The 15,458-nt window shown below is 30.1% G+C and overlaps 1 protein-coding gene across 4 annotated transcripts in view; it reads left to right on the top strand.

The window, feature by feature from the left end:
• LOC129957230 (peripheral plasma membrane protein CASK-like) overlaps window positions 1-15,458 on the top strand; it is a 416,803-nt gene that overhangs the window by 157,955 nt on the left and 243,390 nt on the right. For all 4 annotated transcript variants that reach the window (XM_056069470.1, XM_056069469.1, XM_056069468.1 and 1 more), the window contains exon 3: window positions 1,344-1,449. In XM_056069470.1, coding sequence (XP_055925445.1) covers window positions 1,344-1,449 — 106 coding nt within the window. The remainder of the gene's footprint in view (window positions 1-1,343; window positions 1,450-15,458) is intronic.

Genomic DNA, 15,458 nt, shown 5'->3' with positions numbered 1-15,458 from the left:
TGTGTTTTAGATACATTTTTTTCCTCTACCGATTGAAACAAAGATTTGACACAAAATTCCATTTGTAGTCACAAAATCTCATACCAAATTTGATATATTTAAATCATCGCGTTTTTGAACTATCGCATTTAGATGTTTCTGAAAGTACAGACCGACAGACAGTCAATCCATAGTTGGATTTGGCTCAACATTTGATAGATGTCTACATTATAGATGTTCAGACTATTACCGAATTTTATCTCTCTAGCTCTCTTCGTTTTGTAATTACAGTATTGATGTAACATATTCGAACAACAGGATAGACGGACTTTAAATTGAAAATTTGAAAAAAAAATCTCGAAATTTGATGCAAGGACCGTATACCAAATTTTTTCTGTCTAGATCAAAGCGTTTTTGAGTTATCTTTATCACAGACAGACGGACGGACATTTTCCAAGAATGTGTTTTTCGAACTCATGGAGACATGGAAACATTGAGATTCGATTCTCGAGTTCGAACTTTTTGACGATTACAATATTTTCTCTATATTGCATATAGGAGAAATTAAAAAAGAAAAAAAGAAAAAGACATAATTACACATTTGATCTTGTGATTTTTGTTTATGAACAATATCCCATCGATCAATGGCCAAAGATCGAACTTTAATAGTCTGTTCCGTAATTATTGTTTGCCAATGGGTATGGTTAATAATATACAAGTACATTTATTAGATAGCATCCGAGAATGTTTCGTGGAGACCCTCTCGCTGTAATTATTAGAACTGATACTATGGGCATATACACTCGATCCAAAACAACAATAAAAAAAAATATAACAACGTTGCCATTCACTTAAACTTTTGAATTACAAATTAAATTTCTATTTTTAAATGATTTTTTAAAAAAAATAATTTAACCATATTTATCAGCAATTTATCTCGCGCGAAATTAAAAAAAAATTAATTGAAATCAAGTTGTAATTTTAGCCTTCTAACCTTCTAAATTATTTTCTAATATTTTCTACTAAGCCTAAAAGCGAAAAATCGATGTCACAAAAGCGATAAATCACCAATTTGTTGCCTACGCATTTTGAGGTTTCAAAAACCTCAAACCAAAACAACATCAATTCTCACTTGATAAAAAATGAAATAGAAATTTTTCTGTATTAAATTTTATAACTGGAGCTTGGCAATGCATTGGTTACCATGGCAACTACTTTCGTGCCGAATTTCACAGTTCTAAATGCGGTAAATTTATTTGGCAGGATAAATTTATTTATTTATCTAAGCAGAAACACACAATTTTCTTTTGTAAATGTGTATAATAATGCTTGATAACAATAATTTTTTTGTTTCTTTGTTGCAGATTTGAAGCGGGAAGCGACCATCTGCCATGTTTTAAAGCATCCTCACATTGTAGAGCTCCTGGAGACGTACAGCTCTGACGGCATGCTCTACATGGTTTTCGAATAGTAAGGATTTTTTTACGGTTATTTTAGTGTAAAGAGTATATGCGTTACTTTTTTAAGTAAGAAAAATAAAATGTCACCCTAAAAAAAATCAAGTCTCTTCTAGATTGAGAAAAATATATATGCCTTGTATTTGTAGTTCTTGTATATTCATATGCATAGCCAGACAAATATTAAATGCCTAATGAATTTTAAGTATGAAATAATAAATTTGTATAAATATAACAAATATAACTTCAATATAAAGATTTATCGTTTTCTAAAGCGCACAAAAATGAGTAACAGTTTTCAACAATTTTCATTAATTTGCATTTTATTACTTTTAATAATGCATTAAGGTAGGGATTACAGTGCATCGTATTACCATCTAGCTACACGTTTTTATTTCCTTTTATAAACTTCACATGACTGTTCCAAAAGATAATAATGCGTGTTTGGCAATAAAACCCAACCTTTCTTAAATCCTTTTTGATATACATCTGTAGAAAAGACCGAAATATGGCAATAGATGTATTAGGAATAGATTTAAATTGGAGACTTGTGAAAAGGCCAAGATATATGAATAATTCGGCCGTTAAAAATGCTATCAAAATATTTTTTGCATTATAAAAATTATATTCTTAAAAAGGGACTTTTATTTTTATTGGGGAATTATTATAATGTGACATGAATCACTGAAATATTTCTTAATACATAATGTAGCCATTTTTGGTTCATTAAAAAAAATTTTTTTATGGAAACTGCATAAAAGAAAATAACTAAAATTTTTTTTAAATAAATAATTTTTTAAAATTATATGCAGCTATTTAAAACACATATTGTTTTGTTAAAAAAATTAAAAAGTAATGCATTGTAGAGTTAAAAAACGATTAAATATTTTATTAACTATCTTAATTTCAGAACAGTCTTTTTAATAAAAACGTTTGCATTTTGATTCTAAGTTTATTCTTTGAGAAGTTACATTGATATTTATATTTGAATAATATGCTTGTTTAAGTGCTAGTGCTACTTTGCATCGTTATAGGGCGATTGTCCCCGATTCTAAAGTTTTGCAGAATTTTCTTAAGGAAATTATCACAAATTAATATATAACGCCTACTTTTTTAGTTCAAATTTAGTATAATAATTTATTAATATGTACTATAATTCTTGAACTAGAGAATAAGAAATCTGTTCATTTAAAAATATTCTATAGTTGTTTTCATTTATGTACAAATTTTCTTTCGTTTGTCACGAATTTCTTCAAAAAATTTAACGCAGACGATATTGAAATAAGGAAAGATAACAAGCATTTTTTTGCTAGGCAACGATAAGACTTTAAACTACTCTATTATGATTTTTTTTTTTAAAAAAAATCTCTTTTTATTTCAAGACTTAATTCTTGACATTGCTTTGAGCAATTTTAAAGTAGCGTCTCAACATATTCGTTCAAATTTTTTTAATGCTTTGAGGCTTCTGAAATTTTTTTGCAGCACTAATATAATAATTATAAATAACTTATGGAAGAAAATAGCCTTAGCCATTTTTAAAAATTCCACTTCAATTAGTATTTTAATTTTAATTAAAAAATAAATAATAAGTGGACTTTGTATAATGTTTTATACAAAATAATAATGCGAATGGTAATGCGAAATATACATAGAAAGCAAGCATGCCAAATAACTACTTTTGCTATATTCTATTACATGCCAAACGAATCTATCTACAATGTATCGCTTAGTCTAGATAGATTTAATATTTCTGTATCCTAGGCATTTATTTTATCCGAAGCCACATTTCAATTTTCTAAGCTCGCTTTGACTCAAATCTCTCTAATCTTCAAAAACTGAGATTGTTTGCTTCACAAGTAGGATGTTTCGGCGGGCAGCACTGAATCGTATTTTCTACAGCCATTCGCGAAAACAACTTGCAAAGTAGTTCGTCATGGTTTGTGAACTTTTCGGGGGAAACTCTGTCCCCAAATCTCTGTTGGCACTATTTCTTGGGAAGGCAACAGACCGAAGCCCATTCCGGCAAAATTTCCCCTTAAATAACCGTTACGCGGATAAGGCGCTTGGCACCTGATTTACCGCTATGGCCTCCAGGATCGCAAATATTATTACGGCAGGCGTCGGGATATTTTTATTTACTTGGTTTGGAGACGTTTTCCTCATGGAAGGAGTCTAAAAATGAAAGTGCGAGTAGAAAAAATAATATACCAAAAAAAAAGCGTTATTATTATTATTATTATTATTAAACTAGTCGCCATTGGCAATCAGCTTGCTTGTCGGAGATATTGATTATCTTTAAATCACTTAAATCATTATCGTGTTGATATAGTTTCATATCCAGGATTCCGCCAAATTGCCTGACACTAGGGTCATGTTATTTTTATTGACTTATTTTTGTTCTGTTTGGCGTTTACATGTTAGGTATTTTGGGGTTAGCCGGAGGCAATCAAAAGTTCGCCAATAATTAAGACTTTCACCAAAAACACTTCGCCAAGATCTGAAGATCTGCTCCAACTTGCGTATAACCTAACGCTAAGAATTTTTTTTTTTTTTTTGTTGGTGATATGTGTGTGTGCGTGTGTCTTTCTGCGCTGATCAAAATTATTTGGCGAACTTTCGCTTGTGCCTGGCTAATTGAGAAGTACCAACTTTTCCAATAACAGTCGAATAGTATTATAGTGCTGTTAAAAACATAAAAATCAGGATCATTTATTTTCTAAACTTTAACTTCGCCATTTTACTTTTACGTATACGTAGTATAGAGAAAGTATAGTAATCTCCCGAACTTCAGATTTTGACAAATCTCCACGTTTTTGGACTTCTTTGAGTTCGAAAAACGCAATTTTGGAAAATATCTCTCTGTCTGCCTGTCTGTAACAAATATAACTCAGAAATGCTTTGAGCTAGATAGTTGAAATTTGGTATATGGCGTTTACATCAAATATTGTTAAAAAAAATCTCTTTAGAGGAATTTTGTTTGCACAGCTATTTCGATATAAGTTAACACAATAATTGTAAATGAGAAGAAACGAGATAAAATTCGGTTTTCAAATTTAACATCTATAGTGTAGACACCTGTAAAGGTTTGAGGTCAAATCCATCTCTGGGTTGACCGTCTGTCGATCTGTACTTCCCGAAATGTGTAAACGCAGTGACTTAAATATATCAGATTAGATATAGGATTTTGTGATTACAAGTATAGTAAGGTGTCAAATCTTTATTTCAATCGATTTAGAAAAAGATCTCTGTCTAAAGCACAAATTCGTATTTCCGATACTATTAACTGCATGCCAGGGATTAATGGACAAAAAACTCGCCAAGGATGACAAGACAGATTCAGCAAAAATGCTAAATTCACGCCAAAAAATATTCCGTAACTAGTGTACGCCAATGTCATGTAAGGCGCACTCTAGCGTGACAAGTTTGTTAGAGAGTATGTTTCAGAGAAGTATGTTGAAATTTAATGACGTAAATTTTTTTACTAAAAACTTTTTAAACATCTTTACAATATATTGAAACAAATAATTCAAAATTATATTAATTTTTCTACAAAATTCTTTTATAATCATGTAGATACTTTGTGATCACCTTGTTTTGTAATCATTAAATAATTCAAACTGAAGAGTTTAATTAATTTCCACGTTTCAAGCCCACCCCCTGAATCCGAAAGTCATATTTTGGAAATAAACGATATAATCAAATACACATTCAGCTACATGGATGAAATGTGGCATGTAGTTTAAACTAGGTTTTAAGTTTCGATGACATTTTGGTCGAAATTGGCTGAAGAGATGATTGTTAATTGGTCTATGTGCATACCAACGCGATTACTAAAACGCATAAAGAGTTAGATTTGTAAAATTTGGTGTATAGTTTTATCACCAAAAATTGTGTTTTCATTTTTGTGTAAATGTTCACCTGCATGTCAATTTGTTCGTTTAGTCCGTTGAATCATCTCGCCCTTTGCAAGACGCGCTATTTCGAAAGATATCACTAGTTACTTCGACCCTCCATGAGGCACTCACAAAAATCTGAATGACTGGACAGCCCCGACTGCACTGGCTCGAATTCAGGGTGAGTCCTAAAGGCTATAACGCCACACTACAACTCTTCCAATGGAAAGCACATACCGTCATCGATAGGGGGTAGTCGACCCCTCACCATTTCTGTATCCAGCCAGGTGACGAGAACCAACCACCAAATTGCAAGCTTCTTATCCTCATATCTGAGATAATCACCCCTCCCCCCGTTGATACAATATGCAAATTGCCTTTTTGGAAGTGATTTTTTTTAATCATTATTCCAGAAATCTTTAGTTTTCTCTGCACTTAGATCATCGGTCACCTTCTTTTTTCGGCATCCATTGAACTAATAACGAAGGTGAGGTTGGGTAGGGAAGGAAGTGCCGACCCCCCCCAAAAAAGTCCCTGCATTTGAAAGTGTGACTACATCCCCCCTCCTAAACAGGTGCTGTGATGCAGTATGGTGCTTTTTGTGCTTCTTATTGTTTTGAATATTTAATATGCATTTTGGATGCCTTCTTTGTACCAGTTGGATAAAAAAATGATTTAGATTTGCAATTATAGCCACTAGGCTGCATTCTAATTTTTATTAATCTAAGGTATTGCGCTTATAAGTAATTGCGCTTACATGTATGTGAGAATAGAGGCTAACAGATGCATAAAATATTTGGTTAAATATTTATTTTGTCTTTAGATGTTAAAACAGTTTTTGCTTTATTTCAGTTGCCATGTCAACAGGTTTGCGAAAAGACAGACTACACCCGGCCGATTCTTTGAAAGAATTCAAAAATTTGAAACATATCTGCACTTTAGATGCTAAAACTGCGTAACAAATTTCATTTAGCATAGTTTTTATGTTTTTTATTCACCATTTTCCTATGTATGCGAAAATACAGGTTGACAGATGGCCAATTCTTTAAAAGAAATGTTTTAAAATTTGAAAACTATTTATGCTTAGATGCTAAAACTGTTGAATCAAATTTTATTTAACGAAGTCACTGAAATATCATTCTCACATGCTTGTTGTTGTTTCTAATTGCACTTGTCTTAGACAAGCCCACTGATTCTAGAAGTTGTGCTTTTAAGCCAATGGTGCGTCTCTTGTTTTTTTCAGTGCCGCCATTAGTGCTAAGAGTACGACTACACACACGTCACACCCCTTTTTACGGGAGGAGACTTCATTCGTGCATTTCCTTTACTAATCCGCAGATCGTAATTTAGACCTGAATCAGAGAACGATCACCCCTGATCCAGTACCCTCAGTGGTATTACTCTCGACATGGAGGACTTTGTGACAACGACAGATTTATACGTGCACCAGCCACAACACACACGGAGAGTCTTCGGCCGGTGTGTTCGAACTCGCAATCCAGGGGACGCGAATCCAACGCCCTGCCAACCAGGCTATCATGGCCCCTGTATCACTCTAACAAGCTTGTAAAAATACAAACCGACAGAAAATCAAACCCTTGGCGGATTCCAAATTTTATTGGCATCTGCATTTTAGATGTTAAATCGAAGTACAAAATGTTATCCTCCTATTTCTCCTTGTTTTGTACTTTTAATCGTACAGTCTAATAGACATACTTTCTTTGAATGGATTTCATTTAAAATGTTATACAAATCTATAAATTTGGTGCAAAAAGCTAGATACCAAATTTACCAAAGATACCAAAAATGTGTCTTTCCGTCTCAGAAAGTTTTGAAACATGTAAATAGTCCAAATCTGGGGCTTGCATTATTTGACGATTACAATAATTTCTCATTTTACAATTCCTAGTATTAGCTCACACTCTCTCTATATATATCTTGTTCAAATTTTCAATCGTTAATAAAATGCTTTTTATTCATCCACTCAGTTTCAAATACATTTTTTTAAACTTATAGTGGATGACACTTGATGTTAATACAGTTTTTTTTCAAAAATTATTTAATTAATTAAATTTTTCCAGTAATATCTATTTGGTCACCAAACTCGTCGCCAAATGGTCGCCAAGCTCTATTTTGCCACTTAATATTGTAATTCTGTCTTATGTATATACAAATTTATATTAATTGTAATTATTTAATAAAAAGTAACTAAAATTAGAAAAAAATGTTGACCTAAGTAGGAATTCACTTACAATTTTTTTATACATTATTTGTTATATTTCGTGTGCGGAAAATAAAACCAATTGAAATGAATCGTTAATATGTTGGTTAAATTAAAACTGAAATTAATTAATAAATAACCAGTGAGAAAGGTCTTCCCAAAATTTTCTCGCATATTCTCTAATAATGATGTTATCCCAAAGAACGTCTTACATGGCATTGGCGCCCGATAATTATGAATTATAAACCTTTGGCGTGAATTTTGCATTTTTACTGAATCCATGTGCCTTTCTTGGCGAGTTTCTTTGGCGATTATTCCTGGCATGATGTTAATAGTATACGAAAATAGCTTTTGTATTTTAGAGGCATTTATTTAACAAAAATTGGATACAAAATTGCATTTTTAGTCACAAAATTCCATACCAAATTTGATATATGTAAGTTACTGCGTTTTTGAGTTACCGGATTTGCATGTTTCTAAAAGTACAGACCGACAGATGGTAAATCTCTTGTTGGATTTGGTTCAAAATTTTACAGGCGTTTACACTATAGATTTTAAATATATGTACCGAATCTTATCTATCTTGCTCTCTTTTTTTGTAGTTATCGTATTATATTCGAACAGCCGGACAGACGGACATCCTTAGAATAGATATTGCTCAGAATTCGATATAAATCCCCAAATTTGGTTTAAAGACCGTGAACCAAATTTTATCCAACCTGCGCAAGCGTTTTGAGTTATCTTTCTCAGACATTTCTCTAAAATGTGTTTTTCGAACACGGGGAGTTCAAAAACGTGTATATTCGTCAAAATTTCTAGTTTTGAATTTTTTTTAATGATTACTATACTTTCTCTCTAATACGCATACAAGAAAGTAAAAAAAAAAAAAAAAAAAAAAAAAAGAAGTTTCATAGAGTATAAATTCTTTGATCGTAATTCGACCAAATCCGCCATTGCTAAGAAAGCATGTAATCGCTGTAAAGGCTGCATAATAATGCTGATTAGTTCATTTCAAAAATCTTCTTGCATTTTGATTTTTAAATTCCTTCTCACGTTTCTAACATTACGAGTGTCTAAAAATTCAGTTGTGCAATAGCTTTCCACTTCTAGAATGGAATTCGAGGCGTTAAAACAGCAGTGCTTCCTTAAGTAGTTTTTAAAAAAGTCAATAGAATAAAGAACAGTTTTGCTGGATGAATTCCAAAACACTCAGTCGATGCTTTGGCGGGAATTCCTCTTTCAGGCAAACTCAGTTAGAAATTGGACTTTGATTGAAGCATTCTGCATTCGCTTATTATAAGTTTGTGCCTTGTTTATATTAAAAAAAATATCTTTTTTTTTTAATTATTTGTTTTTCTTTTATTGGCTACGTTGCCACTTTTTGGCCGAAAATGAGTTTGAAATTGAAGCTAGTGTTTTTATGGAATTCGTTTTCCTTTATATTGATTTATTTTGCATGCATGTGTGGTTTTAGAAAAAAAGTTGAACCGAGCACAGCTGTTCAGTTTTGAATTTCTTTTGGCAGTGCTTTGACTTTTATGTCAAATTTTTGAAAAAGTTTTCCAGTGAATACGATCTTTTTTTTTCTTCTTTCACCGATTTTTTTCGTTTTGTCAGTTAATTTGTAAGACTTAAAGTTAAACGTAATTGTTCCGAACACATGATTTATTTTACGACGCGTTTCTTTTTTTTTTTCGAACAAGCAATGGTACAAAAACTCAAAATGATGTAACAAAAATTGTGGACTATAATTTTTTTATGATTTTCAATATCTTACTACATTGAAAATTTAATAATTTAAAAAATAATTCCTTCCTTTGTTAGTGGTTTTTGATCAGTAAGACTATTAAATGAATATTGATGAAATTGAATGTTGTGAAAAGACATCTCACTTCAAATGACTATTTTAATCACTTGTGTTCACGTATAAATTATTTGTTAAAGAAAACTCTTGGCATTTTATAATCATTTACAATTGTACCTGACAGCTTACAAAAAGTTATAATTGGCTATATCACCTGTAGATGACATAATACTTGTGTTTACGCGTCTCAGTCCTATAAAAACAGTTCCATGAAATATTACTATGTTTGTAATTTAGAAATACCTGTCGCTTTTGGCGACCAGCTTATTCTTCCTGAATATTTGCTTTATTGGCTGCTAAACTATTAATATAGAATGCATTTATTTAAACTTTCACTTTATTATTTAAATGACTAAAAAATATGAATTTAATACTTCCATACTAAAAATTACGATGCATGAAAATTAAAGAGTATATATTCTATGAAATAAAATTCCTGTTCCCAAGTTTGAGTCCAATAAAAACAATTTTTTAAGCTGAATTTACTACAAAAAGGTTTTTATACGAAAGCAGGTTTAAAAGCGTAAGCAATCGAAAAATGAAGCTAATCTTGATGATTACATGTGCAAAGTTTCATGAAGATCGGACAGATCTGTAGATTGGTTTAAAATACATGCAAATATTTATTGTCATTTAGATAGATACTAGCTAATATACCAATGTTTCTCTGTAGCAGAATACTTACAGGTCTAATATTTTTAATGTAAAAGTTATTTTTGTATAAAATATTATTTATTTATAATACATAAAATGTATTTTTGTAATTTTTTTAAAATAAAAAATGCGAACATTGATGGAACCAAACGATTTTTAAAAACTAATTTTAGCATAATTCCTCCGTAAGTTAATCATATTTGTTACAGAAGTATTTGAAATTCTTTTAAGAAATGCTGAAATATAGGAAACATTTTAACGAGTATTTTTAGGTAATTAATTAAACAATTCGTGTTCCATTAATCGAAACATGAAAATAAAAATGAAATCAGTAGTATTTCGTGATATAAATTGTATATCGTTTGCTTTCAAATTATTCTTTTCGTGTTCTTCCAAAATTCTGCTGATATGCTCTGGCAGTTTTTTTTTCTTTTTTTTTTTTGTATTCTTAACCGTCTACAATAAAAAAAATATTGTAACATATTGTGTATAAAAAAATTAAAAAAAAAAAACTTATTAAAATGTGAAAATTAAACTTTACGGAAATGAAATTTATGACATTGAAAAAAAATTTTTTGTTGAACTTTAATATGTTGTGAAAATTGCTTATTTAAAATAACGTTTCCGTTAGATATCATAGAAAAAGAAATTCTTGTTTGATTTCTAATTAATAGAAAATTTGAGATGACAGATTATTTAGATTTTAATCTCAGTGATTTTTAAATCAAATTAAATAAACCCCAGAACTTATTTGAATCCAAAATAAATATTTGCAAAAAATATGTGAAAATAAAAAGGAAATGTTTGTATATAAAGATATATTAGTTCAAGCTACTCCGTTGCTTAGCAACAGAGTAGTTATAATTTTAAATAATTGAAGAAACAATGAAATGGTTTAAATTTAATTGTTACAATTTGTGCTAAAATAAATTTTAAAGGATTTGTTAAACTTAGAGAAAGAGTTTTATTGCAAAGAATTTAGTGTGATAACAAAGATACGCAATTTGTAGCTCTTTATGATACTGTAATAATAATTTTTATTCATAAATATATCCAAATTTATTCTTGAAAAATGGCAAGAATTTTCCCAATTTTGGATATTTAATTAAATATGTTAAGAAATGATTAATTTTGAAAGTTGAAATCAGGAAAGTTGACGTAGAAATATATCCCAGAATATTTTGTTGGAATTTCAAATTTCTACCATTATTATATAGAAGAAGTTCATTGGATCGGCAGATACACATACAGTGGCTCAAAAAATTGAGAGTACACCTTACTTTTACTTGATAAATCCAACTTTCAAAATAAATAACACATTACCTGGAAGGGCAAGCATGTTTCTTTTTTTTACACATAACAAATGGTTTAATTTAGAGTAAAAATAAAGAAAAATCAATGGAAAACTTCTAAATTGAAAAGTTTCAGAAGCATTTTAAATAAAGATGCGCAGAATTTTGCCTCAGAAAATTGAGAATACACCAATGAAATTCTTGTAATATCTCGCATAGAAAGAACGGGTCAGTATTTAATTGCATGTCTTTTGGCTTATATAATGGCCTCTAAACTTCATGGTACCGATTCGATCCATTTTTGGTGGTATCTGAAGATCTTTTAACTTTCTTCTTGCATCATTTGTTTTTAATGGGTTTTGTTTCTAATTTTGTATTTGTGGACCACTACTTCGAGTGTAGCCCACAGATATTGAATGACGGGATACTGTGGTGGGGTGTGTAACTGCTGTTTACAATGAAAAAGACACCATATTTTGGCGTTACGTGCATTCTGTTTGGAGTCGTTGTCCTAATGGAAAATGAAATTTCCCTCTAAATCCAAAATTTTAACATTTTCTTTTTGATTGGTGTGAAGTATATCCAAGTAAACCATATAGTTCATAATGCAATATAAATATAATATAAAAAATAAATTTCCTACCCCGGATGAAGCCATGCAACCTCAAATCATGACGGAGTCACCATCATGTTTAACTGTAGGACGTAAATTTTTTTGGATCCAAAGCTGTATTAAGCTTTCTCCATACAGTAAGATGGTTGTCACTGCCAAAAATGTTGAGTTTTCTTTCATTACTAAATATAGCTTTCTTCCAAAGGTTATTGGTCTTTAATAGATGAGTTTTTGCAAACTTGAGATGCTTTTTCTGAATTTGCAAACTGATGAACGGTTTTTCTCTAACAATGCTACTTTTATATCCAGCTTGTCTAATGGCATTTAGTACAGTTTCAGCACTTACACTTCTGCCCATGGTTTGAAAAGTTTCTGCAACAAGTTGGATGAACCATATGATCGAAGCAATCTAAAGGAAAGTGTTAAAAATTTGGCTTTAGATGAAAATTCCATTTTCCAGCAAGACAACGACCCCAAACAGAATGCGCGTAACGTCAAAATGTGGTGCCTTTTTCATTTTAAACAGCAGTTACACACACCACCACAATACACCAACCTCAATGCCACTGAGTATTCTTGGGCCATACTCGAAAAAGTGGTTGTAACACAGAATTAGAAACAAAACCCATTTAAAACAAGTGGGGCAGGAAAAATGGGGTAAAATGTATTCAGGTACCATGAAAAATTGATTGAATCGGTAATATGACGTTTAGAGGCCATTATAGGAGCCAAAAGACATGCAATTTAACAGTGACACTTTGTTTCTATGCGAGATATTGCAAAAATTTCATTGGTGTACTCTCAATTTTTTGAGGCAAAAATCTGAGTATGTTTATTTAAGATGCTTCTGAAAATTTTCAATTTAGAAGTTTTTTGTTGATTTTTCTTTATTTTTAATCTAAATAAAACTATTTGTTATGGGTAAAAATAAAAACATGTTTGCTCTTCTCGGTAATGTGTTATTTATATTGAAAGTCGGATTTTTCAAATAAAAGTAAGGTGTACTCTCAATTTTTTGAGGCAAAAATCTGAGTATGTTTATTTAAGATGCTTCTGAAAATTTTCAATTTAGAAGTTTTTTGTTGATTTTTCTTTATTTTTAATCTAAATAAAACTATTTGTTATGGGTAAAAATAAAAACATGTTTGCTCTTCTCGGTAATGTGTTATTTATATTGAAAGTCGGATTTTTCAAATAAAAGTAAGGTGTACTCTCAATTTTTTGAGGCAAAAATCTGAGTATGTTTATTTAAGATGCTTCTGAAAATTTTCAATTTAGAAGTTTTTTGTTGATTTTTCTTTATTTTTAATCTAAATAAAACTATTTGTTATGGGTAAAAATAAAAACATGTTTGCTCTTCTCGGTAATGTGTTATTTATATTGAAAGTCGGATTTTTCAAATAAAAGTGAGGTGTACTCTCAATTTTTTGAGCCACTGTATATAAATTTTCTGCTTTATAAAGGGTTCAAATCTTGCCCAAAATTAACGCAAGATTTGAATTTGCCATCATTCATGCAGTAAAGTACTGGCAATCCTATTAAAAATACCTTTTGACAGTTGATAGTTTAGGTTTAGTAAAAAGGGAGCGTTACACGATAGAATAAAATGTTTTTATTGTTACACAATATTTCAGAAGTAATGAATGTCTGACGGCCACATCTCGAAAATTTGAGAATTGGCCCCTTAGATCGTGTGATTTATCACACGTCAAATGTCAAAGAAAATTTCGACAAAAGAGAGCGTATGTGCTAGCAAAGTCGTGGAGGCAATTTGCCTTATCTCTTATTCCATACATAACCCTATCTTGTGTACTTTATGATTCGATAAAAATATAAGAATTTAAAGAAAACAAACTGTGTTTTTTATTTAATTCCAATCTTGTGTTAGCACGTTGTTCTATCGTATAACGCTTCATTTTTACGAGCCCTACACTATCAACTGTCAAATAGTTTTTTTAATACGTTGCTCATATTTTACTGCACGAATGGTGGCAGATTCAAATCTTGCTTTAATTTTGGGAGACCTTTATTACGAATGACATTGAATATCTTTTATACAAATTCATCAGTTTAATTATGTTTAAATACATTTGAGTCATTATCTGGATTCTTTAACGAAGACTAAAACATGTTAAAACATGATTAAACTCGAACAGATTATTCGAAATTGATTTTAAAGAACAATAATTTGTACTTTCAGTAAGTATTGTTTATTTTATGTAATCCACACTCAGTAATTTCCTATTTATTCAGTTGTTCAAGAATATATTACTGTTGAAGACAGTTTATTTTTAGAGTATTTAAATTTTGACCTTGATGCAACCTGATTATTCATTCGTAGTCACTTTATACTGAAACTACTCGCATTAATTTATTTGTTTGTGTTTCGTCTAGTTTCATGTAAATATTTAAGAGAAATTATATATGATATTATTAGTTACATTTTTAAGAAGAATTCTCTCAAATTTTGTCTTAAATGTTGAAGGATCTTTCTAGAAGAAATAAACTTTTTTGTTTGAAGAAACCAAGGATCGTATAAATAGGTTACAGTTACAGTGTTGCAAACCATTTTTCAGGAGAGAGGGGAATGGTTTTATATCGTACCCAATGCACAGATTTATTTTAGCTCAGCATTATGTTAGGTTTGGATCCAAGAAATTCTTAAAATGGTAACATATTTTTGTTCCTAAATTATATAGTGCTTTTTATAATACATTAATTTCTGAAAAACAACAAAAATTTTACTAATACCATGACAACTTAAATCCGTCCATTCGATAGTTAAACTGCTGATTCGAATATTTTTAATTAGTTTAATAACTTGAATTTTTTATTTGCATAGTATTAAAATGTTATCTCCGATTCGAATATATTTTAAAATAATTCAAAGCCAAAATTAAAAACTGAACAAAATATGATTTTGAATTATTTTTATTATTTAAAAGCTTTATTTTTTGTACGTCTGGCTTTCGAATTTTATGTTATGTGGGAATTATTCACTCAAAATGGCTATAAATAATTTCATGCTTCTTTAAAAGTTTATAGCATGTTAAATGAGAATTGAATAAAGGATTTTTTATTGAAAAACTGTCATGTTCAAAGTACTGTATATTATTTGTTATAATTATTGTTGTAAAAACTATTAATTATCTAAATTATAATTATCATCAGCTTTTTATGAAATTAAACTATATTTATAATATACTATAAATTAAAATTATTAAATATTAAAATCTTTCTTGCCATTTTCAATTTAAAATTATCATTTCCTATTATTGTACAAATTTTTAGACTCGAATTTTCTTATTTAATTTTTTGATTAAACTGAATTTTCAAATTGATGCCATCAACTTTGAATTAGTTCAGCTATATTCCAGTTTGAAAAAGAAGTTGATGTAAACAAATAATATTTCGTTGCCCTATGCATCAGATAAAATTATTTTTATCGCGTGTTTTCGTTCTTCAAGTATATGAGGGATTTTGAG

The sequence above is a fragment of the Argiope bruennichi genome, chromosome 11 (assembly GCF_947563725.1).
Source record: "Argiope bruennichi chromosome 11, qqArgBrue1.1, whole genome shotgun sequence".
Taxonomy (NCBI): Eukaryota; Metazoa; Arthropoda; class Arachnida; order Araneae; family Araneidae; genus Argiope; species Argiope bruennichi.
The sequence above is the reverse complement of the archived record's forward strand: the minus strand, read 5'-3'. Positions and strand labels throughout refer to the sequence as shown.